The 20,149-nt window shown below is 43.8% G+C and overlaps 1 protein-coding gene across 5 annotated transcripts in view; it reads right to left on the bottom strand.

Moving 5' to 3' along the window:
• The window catches only part of F13A1 (coagulation factor XIII A chain), a 64,142-nt gene that overhangs the window by 41,400 nt on the left and 2,593 nt on the right, over positions 1–20,149 (bottom strand). For 4 of the 5 annotated variants that reach the window (XM_071736502.1, XM_071736498.1, XM_071736497.1 and 1 more), the window contains 3 exons: positions 18,323–18,474; positions 12,437–12,625; positions 1,269–1,520 (listed from right to left, as the gene is read on the bottom strand). In XM_071736502.1, the coding sequence (XP_071592603.1) occupies positions 1,269–1,520; positions 12,437–12,625; positions 18,323–18,473 (592 nt within the window). In that variant the 5' untranslated portion in view covers position 18,474. Of the gene's footprint in view, positions 1–1,268; positions 1,521–12,436; positions 12,626–18,322; positions 18,475–19,347; positions 19,508–20,149 lie in introns of those variants that run through there. The other variant, XM_071736500.1, reaches the window with a different exon arrangement.

Here is a 20,149-nt window from a genome sequence, read left to right as displayed (position 1 = left end):
ACCTACCCCCCTGCTGCATTCAGAAGTCTCATGGTGTTGCAGGGCCTTGGACCCTGCCCATGCCTCCCCCTCACTCTGCTTTACTCAGCATTAACATATATCTTCCTAAATAATGCATAAGCTAATCATTGTTTATATTCCCTTAGACCAGGGGCAAGTAATGAATTCAGCACAAATCATTTGATGTACTGACAGGAGTGCAGCTGAGTAATGGACTTCATTAATAATGCTAAACTTACTTGTCACTCATTAGGATGGCCCTTGTGTTGTACAGGATTATTTGAGACATATACATTGGTTAAAAAAAATTGAAAGATGAAGGAAAGGTGGTGGGAGAATATTAAAGTTAGCTGGAGACCTAAATATATAGTGATAAGTATGACTTGTAGCCTTACAAGTGTGGGAAGCTGACACCCAGTGCTACAGCCTGTCAGAAGGCTGAACCAAACCTCTCCAGTCCTCCTGTCCCCTCCTTAGAGCCACACATGGACTTCATTTGGTAAAACACAATTCTGTCAGCATAAGGGCTGCTTTTACCCAGGATCCAGGGAGACTTTAAAAAAATAAATTGCTCTTCAACCCACCGGATTATAAAAAAAGACTCGTTTGCAAAATGTTCTGTTCCTCACAGAGGACAGGGTTGCTGGTAATTAGTCACCACTAAGGGGGAAGTTACAAGGGCGAATGTCACATAGCAGGGGGAAGGCACCAGCAGTGATGCCAACAGCAGGTTGACTCCATCCACCCTGTGCAGGAGCAGCAGCTCCCATTGAATTCCTGCAGGCTTTGAGCTGCAGATGTTCGGTCCTAAATGTGGAAATCAGCAATGTAACTCAACAGAGTATGAGGCACTGCCACATCCCATCCCCCACCAAATCCTAGAAAAAAACATGCCCATGTTGACTCTTGTTAGTTTAAGGCACACAGAGGCAGGCAGGAGGCTCATGCTGCTGCCTACCAAAGACAGAGCAAAGACTTAGGGTATATTTATTATGAGAAATGGAGCATCATTGCATTGTCCTAGCTGGTAAACACAGGGCTGGCCTCATGAAACTGCAGTGTAGCTACAGCACAGGTCTGCAGCATGGAGCCCCACTCACATTGGGCTGTTCCCCAGCCTGAAGGACTTGTCTCTTAGAGTTTCCATAAAATTCCTAGACCCAAAATGGCATGTCTCCAACCTCCTTTGTACCAAGCTCCCCTCGCTTGACCACCTGGTGCATGTGGCAGCAGAAAGTGGGAACCTTTGACTCTGATAAGGTACTTACCCTGGCACCAGGGATTGAAGAGGATGTAAGTGTCAAGTGCTGAATTTCTTTGTGTCCGGAGGATGCCAAAGGGAGTCCAGACAGCAACATACAGACGGAATTTCCCAATGATGCAGGTGGCAGAGGACATGATGGACAGACGAACAGAGTTGTTCTCCTTGCGGGTAATCTTGGCTCCCCACTTGCCAGGTTTCAGCACATTACTTAGTGGGATTGGGATGTAGGTGCCTTTGTTTTGCTGTGGGTAGCGACCTGGAGAGAAAAGTGAAGAGGTTTGCCTTCTTTTGACAGTTTCTTAATTTACTGACACCCCTCTGTCACTTTGTTGTATTTCCAATGGAGGTGGCAAGTTTTAGCAGGCAGATGCCACCTCCCTCCCTCAGAGCTTCTTCACACAGCACCCGGTCCCTTGGCAGTGCAGACACAGGGATACGTGCAACACCTCCCAGCAGGCAGCCTCTGCAGAACCCCCCACCCCATCTCACTCCAGCAAGATTCAGTCTCTCTGGCTTGGTCACTGTCAGGAGTGTAGCCCGGAGTAGTCCTTGGATTTCATTGCTTATCACTGTTTACTCTAGTTCAGCAATCTGCACTTCAGCTTGTTCCTTGCCTTGGTGTCAGCTACACTGTTGGTAAGTGTGGGTAAGAGACCCTTCCCCAGCTCAGATGTTCCTGCCATCCTCTTCACCTGCACACAAATGCCCCCTGGGTCCCAGATATCAGCTCTGGGGCTTTTTAGCAGTGCAGAACCTTCTTCTTCTCACTGTGCTACTGTGTTGACAAGCAGAGATCAAGTGCTCTTTCACACCAGCCCACACAGATGGAGGAAATACAAGTCAGTCCACACACCCAGCTCTTGGTTTCTCCTGAGTGTTAGCTCCTCATGGATGGATTGGGAACTAACTCTGGACACCCAGAGATGAGCAGCACATCTGAGCTGGATAGCTCACCTTTCACTGCCAGCAATGCATCCCAAGGTATGACACATCTCCAAAACACTGAATATGATAGTCTACCTCACAGCAGGACAAATCACACCCCGGAGAAGCCTGTTTTACTCTTCCAGATATAAAAAGCATCTAGACAGATAGGCTAAATGTAAACATGTACACTGCCAGAATTCAAAGTTGTGTGAGGACCCACCCTTTGAGCCTGAGGTAGAGCCAAACTATATCTGGAAGCAAACCAGCAGCATAGACAGAAAAGATGCTTGTGAGAAGGCCGAGTTCCTTATCTCATTCTCAAGTCTGTTCTTTATTTCATATTTTAGGCTGCAAGTCAGACTCTCTGATTCAAAAATAGGGTAATGAAAAGCAACGATGGCAGACAGAGAGATAGACTTCCATAGTTTTCATTCCTACTACTTAAGAATTCAAAATTAAACTCACAAGGGTGTTATTTTCCTGCTTGCTTATTTTTATACAGCTGATGTAGAGATAATCCCAGATCTGAACACTGCTACATTCCTCTGGGAAAGCCAGCTCCAGCTTTAATTCTGAAGTGTGTGAACTGACACAACATCCTTGTTTCTAAGAAATCTGGAGCTACTGTGCTTCATCCAAGGGATTATTCGGTGCATCTGAATTCCCATTTTGCAAATGTTCAGTGCACAAAAATAGCCCATTTTGCCCTGACACCCAGAGGTGCCTAAAACCATTTGGATCAGTAAGGGACACAAAAGAGAGAAAGACCTAAAGAAAAAAAAAAAATAAAAATAAAAGGATTACAATAAGAGAGCAAAATCAATTGAAAACACTAGAAGATAAAGCACTGGACACTTCAAATATAAGCCATCAAAGGAAAGCCAGTCTAGAGAGAAGAGCCTATAGAGGTAACAGCAGACACAAGACTCATCTCTAACAATTGTGATCTAGGAGCCAAACATATTCTTGATCTTTGTAGTGGAACTGGGCACGACCCAGCTTGCCTCTACATTTGATATTTTGCTTCTAGTTTTGACATAATTGTGGTTTTTTGTTGTTTTTTTTAAACAAAAAACAAACAACATTCTACACAAACAAAGCAGGAGAGCAAATCAAGTCATTGAACTGACATCCTTGAAAAACATTAAAAAGGGCTATTTTTAAAAATATCTCCCCTTCCTCCCTCAGAAAGGTGGGATGGAGGAGAGATTACTATTTTAATGTTGTTAGGAACTGACACTGTCATCTTCACTGGAAGCTGCACGTCAGTGTAGGAGCCTACAGGGAACAGAAGGAGCTTTGCTGAGGTGGTTACCATGCACCACCAGGTCCATGTACCCTACATGCACATGGGGAGGCTGCAGGATCACTCTCCAGTAAACCTGCCTATAGGAACTAGATAAGATCCCAAAGAGGCCATGGGACCTTTGCAAGATATCTTTATGGAAACCCTCTCACCAGCACCTCATAGCACGCTCAACAAAGTGCCAAGCTTCTGGTGTTCTCACTTTCAGCCCAGAGCCCACGCATGCCCACCACAGCTGCTCCCACACAGAGAGGCAACCCACTGCACTGTCTTGCTCACCCATGAGGAGAAGGCATCCCTGCAGACATAGGAGGGATATCACAGAAGTCGGGATAATTCGCAGATATTATAAACAGTAGAAACATAATAACATTATTTGCTTCTGAGAGACTGGCAGGGTTTGGGGCTCACAAACTGTTGCATAAATCCTGAACCCACACGGAAGCCTGGGAAGATGGGCAGAGCCCTCAGGAGCACAGTGAGCAGTTTCCAGTGAAGAGAGGACAGGTTCCCTAATCCTTTGAAATGAAAACGAAAATGCAAATTGGAGAGCAAGGGAATTGTTTCTTCTGACAGGAGATTGTGGAGCTGAGCTGTAATCAAACATCTAAACACGGGACATCACCAGACACATTAATCTCATATATGCACATCTGTTGTCTTGATACTAAAACACAATAAAGCTGAATAAATTTGGCATTACATGTTAAGGTTACTGGCATAAGAATCCTTATGTAGGGGCAGTAGTATGTTTGTTGACATATTAGGGAAGTCCTGGCAGAATGGCTTGGCCATTTGGCTTTTATCTACATCTTGAGCACACATTTCTGGCTGCAGTGGAAATGTAGGACCAACGATGGCTCATAGTTGTTGTATCTGTAAAGTAAGCCCCTTCTCAGAAGGGATAATGTACAATGGTGGTTTCATTCTCTAGGTTAGAGTCTCTAAGGAAGAAGATTCAATGTTATCCAAAGGCTCATTACCAAAAGCCCATGAACACCTGGCAGAGCACTCTTTGCAGGATCTCTGGTGCTAACCCAACCCATGGAGAGGCAGGAGGGTGTTTGGGTTCTTGTCAAGACCAGGAGCCGTGCAGAGAAGATAAACTCTTTTTATGCTGACAGGAGGGTGCTTCTGCCAGCAGCATCATCTCGCTCAGCATCCTTCTCGCTCTGATTTGCTCCAGGATTTGGCAGCCTGAATCATGCTCTGCAGCCAGTTCTTTGTGGTTGCCTCACTCTCTGTTGCTCGCATGTGTTCAGAGTGTAGGAGGACCTGGCCCTTACTTGAGGACATTTCACAGCCAATTGCTCCATGAAAGACAAAGTCGTTTGTGTGACATCATGCTGCTGGGATGTCCCTGTCTGCTTGCTAACAGAACATGGAAAAATCCAGCTTGAGAATTTGGAAAGCCTGGACATTTCTGCACTGTTACCACCAGTCACAGGGTGAATTCTTTTATAGTTTCCTTTTACAGCTCAGAAGATATCAGGCACTGAATAGGGGCTGCTGACTGCATTGCCTTTGAGCATGGGTCTCTAGCTCCCTGCATTTCAGTGCTAGGTACTGAGCCATGATACCACCAGTACACATTATTTCTAGAGAAACCTTCCTTTTACAGACAGTTTAATGGCCCAAACATATTTCCCCTGCTTCACATTGCACAGGCCCGCAACACTGATACTTCTTTCTTATCCCACCTCGGTTTCTGTAGATATCCAAGCTGGCCCCTGAAGGCTCCTCCTTACTTCAGTTGCAGCTCAGCTCTGCTCCACATCTCCTGGGCTTCCTGGATACCCAGAAAAGAGGGCCAAAATATCTGCTGTTGCTCTTAAAGGAATGCTGCATCACAAGGCTTTGAAAGTAAGCAAACACGAGTGAAGGTCTACATGATGAAATGCATCACAGCTGAACCATGTGTCACCATGGGGATCTAGGGAATGGCCTCTGCCACACCCATACACTTTATGGGGACAAAAAGTAGTGTGCAATGTTTGTGAAAGCTTGCCAGAGTCTTATTTATGTAGTAGCAAAGGAATGAGTCTTTTAAAACAGAGAACTGTGGCCACACACACCTGCATTCCAAGTGTTGGGGTTTTTTTAAACATATGCTGCAGCTCCTTAACATGTCAGCCCTGGGCCCATGAGGCACGGAGGGAAGCTGTGTTTAATTCTTGGTGGAAGACCCACACCAGAGAGGGATTTACAGCAACAGAGGGATTGTGAGAAATAGGTACAGCAAGTTCAGTTGGCAAAACACGAGCCCTCCTCCTCCTCTAGCTATCCCCGTCTGCTGTGCTTCCTTCCAAGTGACTAACAGAAACCAAGGCTTGCTCAAAGCACAGTCCTCCTCAGCTCAGTCCCTGGAAGTCCCTGTCTCCTTCTAATTTGGTTCTTCTGATTTAGTTTTTCCCTTGACCCTCAGTGGACACACACATTGCTCTTAAAAGCCACCACTGAATCTGCAATGTGCTGGTAGCAAAATCAGTGGGGGGACAGATGGGTCCTCTCAGATAGACCTTACACAAGCGTGTACATGTTTTACTTTCAGTGGAGAGGAGGGAAAAGTTGGTCTATATCACAGAGATCAGTGATACAGTGATCTTCAGAGGACATAACCTCCCTTTTAGAGAGGGAGGTGAACATAGTTATTTCTCCATAGCCTTTCTAGGAACTCCCCTTAGAGGACTGGCTTGAAAGGAGCTGAGGAACCTGTCTCCCTTTGGAGAGGGAGACACACAGAGATTAATGTTAATCTTTCTATTAGGGTCATTTCTTTTACCTAGGTACAGTCTTTCACACAAAGGGTAAATAATCTATTTCAATGCCAAGACTGGAAGTGGAATAATTGTGACAGGTTGATAAATACCTTTGAGCTGGAAGCTACAAGTATAGTAGCTGTGTAGCAGAAGTAAGCCTTATTATAGCAAGCAGCCTAGGAATGACTGTGAGCATACAGGGACCATGCCTTCTTAATCACTATGAATAACTACAACCACTGTCAGAAAAGTAAAAAGGCAAAAAGAGGAGGGAAAAGTAAATAAAGAAGAGAAGCTGAGAAAGAAGGAGGAGAAGAAGGGAAGAAGGAAGAGAGAAGACAAAAAGGAAAAAGAAAAAGAAAGAAAAATAAAATGGAGAGATATTCTCTAATAAAATACCAAACAATCAAAAGAAACAAGAAAGGAAGGAGGAGAATAAAATTTTTGTAAAATACAGTAGTGTCTTTGAGCCACTGCTTTAACATTACATCTGAGTTCCTTCTATCTCAAACCTCATTGCCTTCAGAAGTGCTACATACAATCTTAGAAAGGTAGGAAATCCAAAGATCTTGAAATAATTTTTTACCTTATGGCTCTAGGTAGGAATCCTTAATGTGTCTACTCTGTCCCAGGAGTGAAAGTTTCTAGTACTTTACAGCTGTAAAACACAGACTGGAGTCACACACCTTAGCTATTAAAACCATTAAAAAATATAGTTAAATATTATATGCCACTTGATGCTGCAGGAGTGCAAAAGGAGAGCATACTGAAGATAAAAATTCTTTTGCATGAAGTATTTCATTAATGGAGCACATCAGGGGAATCCCTCCTCTCTGCTACTCCAGAAACTGGCTAGGAAATCCAGAGGGATTCCAGAGGAAAAAAAAAAAACTCCGGCATCTTCATTTAGAAAGCGAATTTTGTTGTTCTTTGGTAAGAGCTGGCAAACAGGTCTCTGCTCTGTCTGGACTCATTTTTTAGGAAATGTCTTCCACTGCTTCTCCTCCAAAATGGGACTCCATGTTCAGATCATCAGGTGTTTCTGTATCTTTGTTCAGTTTTCATAGTTCTTTGTTAAACAGGTATACAGTGATTTCATAAACTCTCAGTGCTATGTACCAGCACTAACAGTTTTCCCCAATACCAGAGTTGGCTGCTCTTGTATAATCCCAAGAAGGCTTCTAAGAAAATCAGGATCAAACTTCTAATAAGCAACTTCTTCCAAGAGGTAGAACTAAGCCTGACGTCTCATACAGGGTTCTCAGAGACAGCTCATGTCCCAGCCACCCCATTAGCTACCACCTACCTTGCCCCAGAACTGCTGAAGACAAGTGACAGATGACCTATTAGTACCTCCTACTAAGACAGATTTACTGCCTGACAAATGGAACAAAACCTCCTGGAATAACTCCTGTCCCAGCACTGCTATCACATTCAAGAAAGGCTGTGGATGCTGTTGGGCAGTGTGAAGAGCTCCACGAACTCTTTGAGGAGGTCCTGCATTAGACACCTATTAATTTATTCCCTCTGACTATAGGTGGGAATTTGGTGTCACCTAAGTAAGCCCTATGGGATCAGCCCCAACATGGTTTTGTTCTTAGATACTTTCACATGTTTATAACTGTTCCTCTGGAGCAGGCCTGGAAAGACCACAGAAAAAGTAGTGAGTGTCTGCTCTTGTTTCAGGCCTCAAACCAATGATTTACAGAAGCCTGAAGGGTGAACATGGGTGAGTGTGTGGGTGTCCCCACGTGCACATGTTTGGAAATGTGATAACAGCTTGGAGGACTGGGATTTATGATCATTCCAGAAATATGCCAATGAATAAAATGTTCACAATAATATTTAGGGCTTGACGAATTTATATAGATTTATGATTTGAGGAAAATACAAATATACAGTTTATGAGGGTGTGGGAAATACATCATTAGGAAAAGGATGCAACATATACACTTATCAGCTACTCAAGGATTTACAGCCATGTACAGGAAACTAGTACTAAAAGCAAGACTGAAGGCTGTATAAACCCACCTAATCAAACATCTGCTTTTCAGAGAAATCAGTGCATCAGATACTGTGGGAAACGTTGCAGCACTGATGCCAAACTGGCTGTCCCCAGTGCAGGAGCTGTGTACCACATTATGGAAAACCAAGAGCAGCACAAAATATCCCCACTAGCATGAAGGCAGTGGTCAGGATATATCAAGATGTGTGCAGGAGTCATTGCCTCCTCTGGGCTCCCTGGTGCTAAAATTGTATCTGCTATGGGGGAAGGGGATGCAAGCACAACATCTACACTTCTCTTGTGGCTCTTTCATCTCAATCCCAGGCCAATAAAACAAATATTTCTCAAGGGGTGATGCTCACCTTTTCTCTCATTAAAGCCAGGAAGTGGGCTACAAGGGAATATGTGGTGATGGAGAAGCTCCCAAACCACAGGTGCTGAGGCAAGGCTGTAATCCAGCACAAGAACTGGAATAATATCCCATTGCTTTTTAACAGTGGGTATTTTTCCATGTGGATTTTTTTGCACATTCATTGTTTTCCATACTTTGTCAGAGAAGTATGCTCCTAATTTAATGAAGTGAAACTGAATTATAACAATTCACTTGTTAGCACTTCAGCCAGTTTCACCAAAGAGGATTTTATGGAAAACAGTCTGTTAAAGCAAAGAGGATTTTAGTCACAAAGAACTGTTATGGCTGGAGGAACCATCTCAGAAGAATATCACTAAAAGTGACTTTCAAGAGATTGGGGCAATTTATGTATTTACATATTTATGTGCATTTGTTTATACAGTTTAGCCCATGAGCTCTAGATTCCTTGTGAATAGTCTTTAAATGGACTGTGGATTAAAAAAAAAAATAAATTGTTGCATAAGATTGTACTGTGTGTGTTTCAGACAGTTTCACACGATGCAAGAAGTATCAGCCCCAAGTACCCTTGACTCATTATCAATTAGAAGGATTAAGCAGTCTCTGCTTGATTTACTTGCTTCATTAATCATCTTTTAAATGATGCAAAAGAAGCAAAAATAGGAACAAAAGAAATAAAACTAAATTTTAGGGAATAAAGGAAATAGAATGGATCTGCACACACACAAGACCAAGTCATTACCATTGTCACATTTTTCAGGAGTAAAATCAGTCTTTAATGAATAAAAACTCTGTGATGGATTAACATCAATGCTGGGAAATTTCCAGTGCTGGGAAATAATTTCTGAATAGCTTTGTTCAGTGCTGTTGTATAAACACCCCTCACTGTAGGCACAGCCCTGTAAAAAGAGATGTTGAGTTTTCCAAGCTCCAGCTGAATTCCCTGGGACCCAAGCCCAGCTATCCCTACCAAAATTATCTTCGTACCTTATGAGAACAGCCCCTTGAAACACACAAAAACCCTACATTCCATGGACAACCTGGTCCACATTGCTTCGTTTACCCTTCCCACCTTCAAACCTGTCTGGAGGGCAAGCTTCTAAGCAACCTGAGCAATCTCAACATTCTTTGAGCAAGGGCTTGGATGTGAGGCCCCTCCAACCCAGGATATTCTACAGTTCTGCTGCACCATCCTAAACCTACTTCTGAGGCAAGCAGAGAAGTCCTTGGTAATGTCATTTTACAACAACCTCCTGGTATTTCTTTGTGTCCATCACTTTAATCTCTCAAGTTCAGCACCTTCCTAGAAAGTATATCCCTTGTTTCAATGCAAAAAAATCTTCTCTGAGCTTGAGCTGTCTCTGGCTGTTGCTTCAGCCAGTTCTTGGATGTAGCTCCTTCTTGGCAGTATCAAAGGGTGAGCTTCCCTCCCCAGCCCCCCATATCTTTGGTGATCTTGAAGTCAGAGCTTGGTTTAAAGGGAGAAAAGTCACCAGAGGAAGACAAAAAATGCAGAAGAGAGGTCGTCCCATTTTAAGACAGCACAGAGCTAAGCTGCCACCTGGAGGTGCCTTCCTCCCTCCTCTGCTCACAGAGGCAGCAACAGCTTTTGAACTGGGCTCTGGTTTTTGGGCAGCTGGCAGCAGGAGGGCTGAATGCCCACTCTTCAGGCAGAAGAACAGAAGAAGCCTGGATACAAATAATCACATCTGCCCCCGAGAAAAGGTTTGAGAGCAGGGCATGGAAACCTGGAGCACTCAGTGCCCTTTCCTAAGTTTAAGAAATCTCTTTCTCCCCCTTCAGGGCATTAAACGTTGGAGTTGGCACTTAAAGAAAAAGTAGCAATAGAGAAGTAGATAAATTCTGGACAATTCCCTTGTCCTTTGTGGACTGCTTTTGGTTTGCTTCCTGCTGCTATCCTCTGAGAACAAATGTACTGTGTTTTCACAACAGGTACATAAAGAGAAACATTTGTGGAGTGCTGAGTATTAACCATTTCCTGGAAGAGGAGCTGGAACATCTCCCAGTTGAATCTCTGTGCGTCAAATTCCTTGTAGCAAGAGGGCAGCAGTGTTCACAGAAGCAGACTTGTAAAAAGCAAGAGAGAGCAATAGCATTGTACACTACCCTGGATATGCAGCACTTTCCTTCAGCTGCTTGCCTGCCACCACCCATGGGACATCAGCCTGACCATTCCCATTTCACAGACAGGACAGTGACAATGAAGAATGGAAAAGGAAAGTAAACCACAGACTCAGGGCTGACTCCAAAATCATCATTCAGAGCTCAGTTTGTTGCAAAGTTTCCCCTGGCTTAGGCTGCATTTAACCCCATTGCTATTGTGTCTCAGGACAAAAGTTTTTTCCATGCTTAGTGATTCCAGGTACAAACCATTGACAGATATGTTAGAAAAGAGCAACAGGAAAATAACTGAATATGTTCTCATAAGTGGACTGTACAACGACAAAAGAAGTGTTAAATTTCTTCTTCCAGTGTCGAACAGCTGATTAAAACAAATGCAAAATTCACACAATGTAATAATAAACAAACGTTCTGTTTTCCACTTCTTCTTGCTGCAGATGTTTGTTTTAAAAATATAAAGATTAAGGGAACAGTCTTGAATTTAATTAAATCCCAAAAGATCTAATGATATTTATGCATATTAAATTTTTAAAGGCACTTGTGGCTGTTCAGCCAATCATTCACTGAACTGTCATAACATGCCTCCCAACCCTAATTTAAATTAGCAAGAAGAGACCCACAAAAAAAAAAAAAAGTGCAGATAGTACCATTTTCATTGCACGTATGTTTAAGAGATAAATGCCCATCTAGCTTTAAAAGGCAACAAATCTAATGAATGGCCACATCATCATAATTCAAAGATGGGAAGAAATATCAGTTACAAATTTCAGAACTGTATGTCTCAAGAAATTAAATTAAAACATCAATTCAAACCTACTTTAAAGAGTTTTAAAAGAGGAACATTGCCATTTTAACACAGAAACTCCAAGGTCACACTGGATGAAGCTGGGGCTTTCCCAGAGCTGTGATGTAGGGAGCAGTGTTCAGTGGGAGCTCCTCATTTTTGGAGCACAGCAGGAAGCTCCATTCTGTCCTTTGCTTTTCCCTTTCTCTAGCAAGATCATGCCCTTCTCTAGTCCTTGTACTTCAGTAAGTCAACAGGTATATTAGGACCTGGGTCTCTGATGAAGATCTCTCAGTAGAGGAAAAATGCCTTCCTGCTCTGAGTAAGTTTCTGGTCCAAAGCTGCAGTCTCTGAACCTTCTCCCTTGTTACCAGGTTGGCTGTAAATGCTGGCTGCAGTGTTGCAAGGCCTCCTATTCTTCCACTCTGTAATTTTTTTGTGTAATTTTCCCCCTTGAATACTCAACATTTTTTTTACCCCAGCTCATGCACAGTCATCTCTCCCACCTTAACCTACAGACTCCTCCTTCTCACATCTCCTCAATGCTAGTAAAAAGTGTTTCCTGTCCCACCTACCTTTCAGCACTGCCATCCAGCATTAACCAGAGGTAGCTTTGGAAGCTCAGCACGTACAGTTGCTTGCTAAACAGAAAGCCACAAGTACTGCTCTTCCTCTCACAAGCAATCCAGCTAAGTTTCTCGAGTAAGGTCTCAGCCCCTGTTTAGAAAAATACTTTTTTGCCTATGGTTAACCCTGGGTTTATGGTTTATCAATCATAACAGGAAAAGACCCAGCCATTAAGTACTGCTGTGCTCCTGTTTAGAGGGTACTCTTCAACTTTACTTTGCTGATATGACACAGCCTTTGTCAGGCACTTACCTATCAAATACTCCAGCCAGAATTGGTCTGTCTCTGGGTTGTAGGGCCGGTTGAAGTCAATCTGGATTTGGAAAGCCTGTCCCCGACGCACTATCAGCTTGGGGCTGTAGTACTTGTCGGTGTGGTGTTGCTGTTTGTTAATCTCATGAGGCTCCTTGAACATATGAATGTCCACGACACGCAGGTAATCTGCAGAGACACAGAAATTAACAGAGGGAGAAAGAGTCAGTGTGTTGGAACATCAGTATTGATACCAACATCATTAAAGGCCCCCTCCTACCCTTCCCCAGCTTTGCCACATCAAGGAGCACAAGTGCAATGGAGCATGCTGGATCTGATGGATCTTACCCCCTCCCAGCTGAGCAGGGACTTAAGGACTGACACATCTCTGTCTGCCTCCCATTTTCACAGAGGCTGCAAGGCTTCTAGCAAAACCTGAAAGCAATTTCAGAAAGGGGAGGCAGCTACAAGTGGAAAGCTGAATGTCCCCAAGGAGAGTTGGGCTCCATCTTTCTCTGGGCATTGGTTTTCTGCAAGTCTGAGCCTTGCTGTCACAAATTGTCCAGTGCAATCAATGGGCCTTTGACATCTGTGGCTTCCTATCTCCTCTCTTGCAGCCCTCCATTTATAAAATGTAGATTTGCAGGGGGCTTCTGACACTTAGGTACATTGGCATTTGCAAAGAGTTACTAGTGCTGAAGAGCCTGAGAGGCAGATAATCACCTTGCATTCAGCTGAGAGCTTGGATCATCTGTATTAAATAAGGTTTTGGTGTACTGTATGTGTCTAGACTCAGCTTCTCAGTACACCTCCACTGCTATTAGTGTCTTCTTATGAAAACTAAATATAACATTACAGTGTATAACTACAGCACAGAGTCACAGGCAAACAGCAGTAGGTATCTATAACATTCACGGGCAAATCTTCACTCTCTTCAAATTAGGAATGTCTAAAAGGTTATAGCCTAAAAGGTTACACTGCTAGAATTTGGTCTGCTCAGCTAATGACCACTGTGGAGTGGTACTGGAATAGCCAAAGGCACTTGTGACCGCAAGCTACATAACTATACCATACCAGGAATCTTCATAATTGGAACCTTCTCACACAATGAGCAACCACATGAAAACAAGCTGGACATCATTCTTTTGCCTACATACCTGGGGAGATAACCACCAAACCTCTGCCAAGAGGACCATTACTCCTTAACACCATCGGAAAGACAGAAGAGTAAAGCCTGATTTGCAGCTCTGAACTTATCTTCCCTGGTGCTGACAGTTAGAAAGCAGATAATTTCTGCATTTTAAACTGACTGTGATGGAGCCAATCTCATGCCTGGCAAAAAGAGATGCACATTTACAGCAGCTGGTGGAGCTGTGTGTACTCATGATGGTGGCTAATTTGGCCTGCTGCTGAGTACACTGTGAGCAGGAATGATGTGCTCAGAGAATTCAAGTCACTGGGGGCTGAATGCAGCCCATTTCACAGAAGCTCAGGCAATAGCTTTGCACACTGCTTTTCCTGGAAGGCAGGGAGGCACTGCATCAATGGTGGGCTCTGGACAAGCAGCAGATCAGCTCCCTGTTGGCTATGTGGCCTCCAGACTAGAGCAGCATGTGTGCCAGCCCTGCCCTTCTGCAAGAATGTGTTCGACAATTAGCAGAGCCCCACAGGCAGCAAGTCCCCTGGAGTCCAGCACAGTCCTTCACCCAGCCTTGGCCCTGGGTGACAGCTAACAAAAGCAACAGGAGCTGGTGATGCTCATTCATCATCAGCATCAGCTGCCTTGTCCTGCTCTGTGGGAAACAGAAGGAAAGGAAACTGCCCGGAGACTCTGCAAGATCAGGATCCTTTCATAGAGAAGCTCTGGACAGCTGAACGCAAAGAAATCCACCTACTGCTAACCTGTGGAAAGGCTGGAATACCCTGTTCAATACTGAAGCAAGCTTAGAGTCCTATGGCAATATTATTGTTATTGGCTACTCAATACACCGAGCTTCTGGAGTAGTATCCGAGTAAGAACCCCACTGGCTAAAGTGATTTTTGTGTGAAGCATCAAATGTGTTTTATTCAGAAATCATTCTCATTGTCCCCCTGTGAAGTATGTCTCTGCCTCCCTCCCTGCAAAAATTTCCAATGCCCACTCATCATAATTCTGACAAAACTCTCAACTAAATTACATGAGGTAGGAATTTCCTGGAGGATGTTAAAGCAGGGGCAGGGGAGAGCCTCTTCCATTATCTCTCCTAAGCCCTCCCAATCTGAAAGTCCTGCGTATAAAAGCTGCATATCATGGGGCTATACGAGGGATGATGTTATCAGTAAGTTTGGATCAGCTTCTCGATTCAAACTGGATCCAAGCTTCTCGATCAGCTTCAAAAGCAGCATAAAAATGGAGTTGAGGGTTTGTCGTGTTTTCATCTCTTGCTCCAAAATAAAAGGCAATAGTGCCCCTCTCCTCCCTTCAAGTGACTGCAAAGCTAAGCCACCCTGGTTCATCACGTACTTCACTTCATCTCATCTCAGAACTTTAAATGGTTCCTGTCAAAACACAGCCATACGCAACTGCAGAAAACACATTTCACGCTTACTCTTAAAACATACATTGAGTCTGCAAGGTGAAGGTAACCTGTGCTCACCTGAGCCTCTACTGATTACAGTAATAGTAAAAACAGAGGACAAAACTAAGCAAGGTAATGGGGTGCACTAACACCATCACCAGATTACAATCAAAAGGAAGGGTCCTGATGCTGCTGCACACATCACTGCTCATCTGTTGGTGAAGGAGAAGCAGCCATCCAGGGCTCCTTTCAGTCAGGTCCATTTGGCAATTTGCCAATATCCTACTCTGCTGTTTACTGCAAGCAGGTTTGCTGCATGAGAAGTAGCAGCCTGATGCTTTCTTAAAGCTTTTGCAACATTAAGCTTGTATGGAAATAAATGAGTACAAGCCTGAGCTGCTTTTCTAATAGCCAGAATATCAATCAGGTTTTCTTGCAGGACCAAAAAAAAAGGGCGCTGGGTTACAAATGGTACAGTGTGAGTTTCCAAAGCAGGTGCCCATCTGCTGCCAAGGGAAGCACGATTCCCTGACGAGGGAACTTTGGGAAGGAGGGTGCGTGGGGAGCTTGCAGACAGTGGGGCTGCAGGGCTGTGTCCTCCCACCCAGCGGCTCCAAGCACCAAGCCCACTCCTAACACATGGTGGTGAGATGAGCTGACTAAGAAGAGCCAGGAGGAGGACACAGCCGTGTTCACGGAGACACAGGCTTCTTGCTGAAGAAGCACAAGAGAGCTGTGCATCCCCCTCACTAAATATCTCCTCCTGCAGCAGGGAGCCCATTGACCAGGATGGGAGGGCAGCCATCCCCAGCAGCTCCCTCCGGCTGTGACTTAGCAGACAAGAAGTGGGTGTCAGCAGAGAGCCAGTCAAGCAAAGGATTTTACCTCATCCTAGAGTAGTAGCTAAAATAGGTCAAATGAATCACATCCTAAAAATGTCTGTTTCTCTCTGTTGGCTGTCACGTGAAATGAAGGTGACTGACTCAGCTCTGGACACCTACGCTGCATGGATCAAGGGCAGGATTCAGTTAAATTTAGGCATATAAATGATGTGAGCCAAGGAGCTAACCTCTTACTACGGCCAGTTGCTGTGGCCAACAGAGCTGAAAGAAGGGTACAGATCAGCTTAGAACTGCCACTGACTGCCTCTCTGGACAGCCTGTGCCCTCCCCTCCCCTCACAGAATGGCTCTGTGTTGACTGTGAGCTGCCACAGGTAAAGACACTGACATTTAAGATGTTTATACCAGGTGTCCAGTCCGACACTAAAGGCTAGAAAACACCTCAGTTGTAACAGCAGAGATAAAAGCGTTTGCATGTTTGGGTTTGTTTTTTTTCAGTGTGTTATGCAAATGAAACAAGATAACCACTACAAAGAAATTTGGACAACACATTAGTGTAGAGGTGTGCAGGAGAAAGGAAATAGGTGGCACAAGCAGTCCTCTGAAGAGATGTACTCATGGCACCAGGGCTCTGTCATGCTCCGCCACTCCTGTTCTGGCAGCAGACTCTCACTTTATCCCCTAATCCTGAGTGTAAGTCCCAGTGTGAGCTCCTCTGGGCTATAGCCTTTAACATGGTCTGACAGGTGACTTAAGCATCCTAGCCCCAAACAGTGTGTCCAGACACCAGGCTTACATCAGCTGGTACCACAGGCTCAGGTCACAGCTGATGTGCACTGAAACACTGGTGCAGTCCCTTCCCTTCAGGTCACCCCTTGCGTGTTGTTGCTACAAGCATTACAGAGATGAACTGAACAGAGCTGATCCAGCTGTACAGAAGAAGTTTTGCTGTTATGCACAGTTTCGTTTCTCAGTCATACAAGTCCTAGAGACAGATTTATTCTATGGCCACACAAACTCTTGCTTTGGACAAGGGCTGTTTTTCTCATCAGCAGCATCACCTTGACCAAATGTTCAGGCCTCAACTCACTTAGCCTGACATTCCTGAGCTTCCATTGCATTTCTGAAAAGCAAGAGGCTCTCGCCCACCAGCACTGCACTTCATTCAGAGCCTGATGTGAAACACATTAAAAAGCAACAGGAATCTTCCTCCTGGTACTGGTGGGCTTTAGCTACAGGCTGCACTCCTTCTCAAGGATCCCACACCCTTACACATCTCCAGCTTTTGTGTGCACATTGGGTTTGAAAGGACATCTAGTCAGGACCTGTATTGCATTACATTTGATGATTTAAACTCACATACCTGCCCCAGGCCTATAGGGTTTTTTGAAGAGCTTCAAGCAAAGCTTCTACAGTCTTAATATGCCAGTTGGTTTGCTCAGGCATTTTTTTAAAAGAAATTATTTTAAAATAAATGCATCTGTATTACAATGGAGGTTATTGAAGGGGGGGGGGGAAGAAGGAATGAATGTGTGGCTAAGGCACATGATTAGGATTACAGAAATAATGCTTTGCAATAAAAAATTGAGTTTGTCATTTAAAATCTCTTTGCCTGATTCCCAATGCATAAAATGCAGTAATGAACGCTTGCTCAAATATATTACGTACTCTTTCAACCCCAGAATAAAAGTCCCATACAAGCATTAAATATTATTACATCTGGCTGCCCCAAGTTGCCACATTCAATGAGCTCTGCTGTTCACTTCAAACTGGCAAAAAAAAAAAAAATGTCATTTGGTTGGTGACTCATTCAGGAGCCAGTCCTGATTTCTTTTAAACCAAATCTCACCTAATTTTTTCAGGCTCACTCCAAAGACTTGGCATGGAGAATGTGGTTTGATTTGCTCATCCCCTGCTATAATACTGTTTGATCTCCCCAGCCAAAGAGTTGAAACACTTCACAGGAGAATAATCAAAAATATGGGGATTCCTTTCAGTTTCATGTTCCTTTTTAAGAGTGAGCTGAACATCTATACAAAATTTTTCCCTGGTAGGCATCATTTTGACATAGTTTCACAGTCAGATTAAGGCCATACAAACCAGCAGGTCCATGAAGAGGGGCAGCTGCTCCTGCCCCCTTCACCCCAATGCCGCCACAGCCATGCCTGAAGCCAGCAGGTACTAAAGTGACTTTGTGATTGTGATCAAACAGGGAAAATCTCATTCTTGCTTTTTTTTTAACCACTCCTACAATTCAAGCTGAAAACTGGCAGTTCAGCTTCTCCACTCCTATCTTCCATACTAATATCCAGCAGTAACATTTCTATGCACGTTTTGTAGCAAGTTTTTAATGAGCAGCAAGAAAAGCTAGCTGAAATCAAAATACATAAGGAAAAAAAAAAGTGGTTTGGTTTTAATTCACAGACCTGGGCAGAGGTGAGTACAGAAGATGTAAAAATAGACAAATGTCTTAATTGTATGCTGTACCTTTTGGATTAAATCCTCTGGGTATCAATCCAAAAGCCTCCATCTCAGGGACCTCATTTTCTTCATCATTGGAATTGTCTGATGGGAGGGCTCTTCTCCCATTCAGAGGAGGTTTCTTCTTCTCTTCATTGGTGTTCGTTGTTACAGACATCCTGTATTAAAAATGTTGTAATACCATGAAGAAAGAAAGAGTTCAAAGGCAAAGCAAACATTAGCCAGCATGCCACATGTCAAATGAGATAAACCAAAACCCAGTGTGAGGTGCTAGAGAGCTACACTTTTTTAGACTCACATAAATAAAACTGAGAGGCAGAAAACATCAGTCTAATAATGGAGTACAGCTCTCTGAGGAGTGGAAGGCATTTTGTGTTTGTCAAAACACATGAATAAGAGAAGATGTGGGACAGGAGAAGGAAGTCTAACACAGAAGTATTTGCCTTGGAGAATTAGGGAATTAAAACATCACGGAGTTTCAGGTTAAAGAGATAGAAAATCATTCTCTCTCCCACCCTCCACACCAGTATCACTGCATCCAAAACAACAAATTGTATTTCCAGGAAGTGCATAACACACCACCTTCCCTAATAAAAATTTCATTCTAAGTTATACTGCAATAATCCCAAGCACTGCACACTAAAATATATAAAGGGACAAGTCCTGCATGCAGAAAATTCACTTTGGAGAAAGACAGAGGAAAAAAAAAATTTAAAATGAGGTGGCATAGAGAGAGAAAAAAAAAAAAAAAAAAAAGCACTTATCCACTTATTTCTTTCCCACTAATGACCTTAAGGGAAATCTCAGATGTAGGCTGATCAGAGACTTCTCTTTGAGCTAGTCGAAACTGCTTTCACATCTGTTTCAGTGTAAGTATGAAGCAATGAAAAAGTCATGCCAAATTTCTAAGAAAATATTCATAGCTGAGAATACAACTTCTTCCCAAAGATCCTGAAAACAGCAATTCAAAATGTAGCAATTATTTAATAGCAGTAAGCTCTTAAAGGAAGTTTTTTAGTTAGCAAGGGTACCTTCTTTTTAGTCTTTTTTTTTTTGTTTTCCTTCTCCCTTGCAGAATTTCTGAAGTGCAACAGAAGCCTGGAAAAAGTTGAGGGCTTTTAAGTAACCTCTGAGTATCCTCCTCCCTCCTGTTGCAATAGGACAGTGCTGAAAGGGCTGCCAAGCCCTCCCCACACCACCTCGGAGTATCTGCCACCCCTGCTGGCATGTCCCTTCCTTCCCCTCTGCCCTTCTCACCCCAAACCAACTCACCATGAGCATTTCAGAGCATTTGGGCTAAGGGAAAACCTTGGGCACTGAAGTTTCGGTCCTTGGTGAGACAGAGTTGTTAATGGTACAGGGCCATATAAAGTGTGAGACTGGAGGGGATTTTCTGAGGGACACAACCCAATAAGCCATGCACACCATGTTGTCAGTCTTTAATGGTGTCTGTGTCTCACGGTGCCTGCAGGTACTGGTTTTCAGCATATACAGCCATGGTTCTGCCACCACTGCCTTGTGATGCATAGCAGTCCTTCCAGAGGACTGTGGGGAACAGAGACATGCAGAGCTCACTGGTGGCCCAGAAGAGAGGACCCTTCTCTTGACATCCAGTGCAGTTCAAGAGAGTTAAGGTATTTTGCACCAAACAGCTCTGTCTGGGGCAAACAACTTTCAGCTCTTGCCCATAATAAAATGTCTATCACCCAATAACCAGTGTCTGGGGGCAGTACCTGGTGGAAGCATTTTTAGCTCCACATTGACTTCGTTCAGTTCCTCTAAGTTCTAAGATAACTGGTGACACCTCCTCCATCACACATAACTCTGCAGAGT

The sequence above is a fragment of the Heliangelus exortis genome, chromosome 2 (genome assembly GCF_036169615.1).
Source record: "Heliangelus exortis chromosome 2, bHelExo1.hap1, whole genome shotgun sequence".
NCBI classification, from domain to species: Eukaryota; Metazoa; Chordata; class Aves; order Apodiformes; family Trochilidae; genus Heliangelus; species Heliangelus exortis.
The sequence above is the reverse complement of the archived record's forward strand: the minus strand, read 5'-3'. Positions and strand labels throughout refer to the sequence as shown.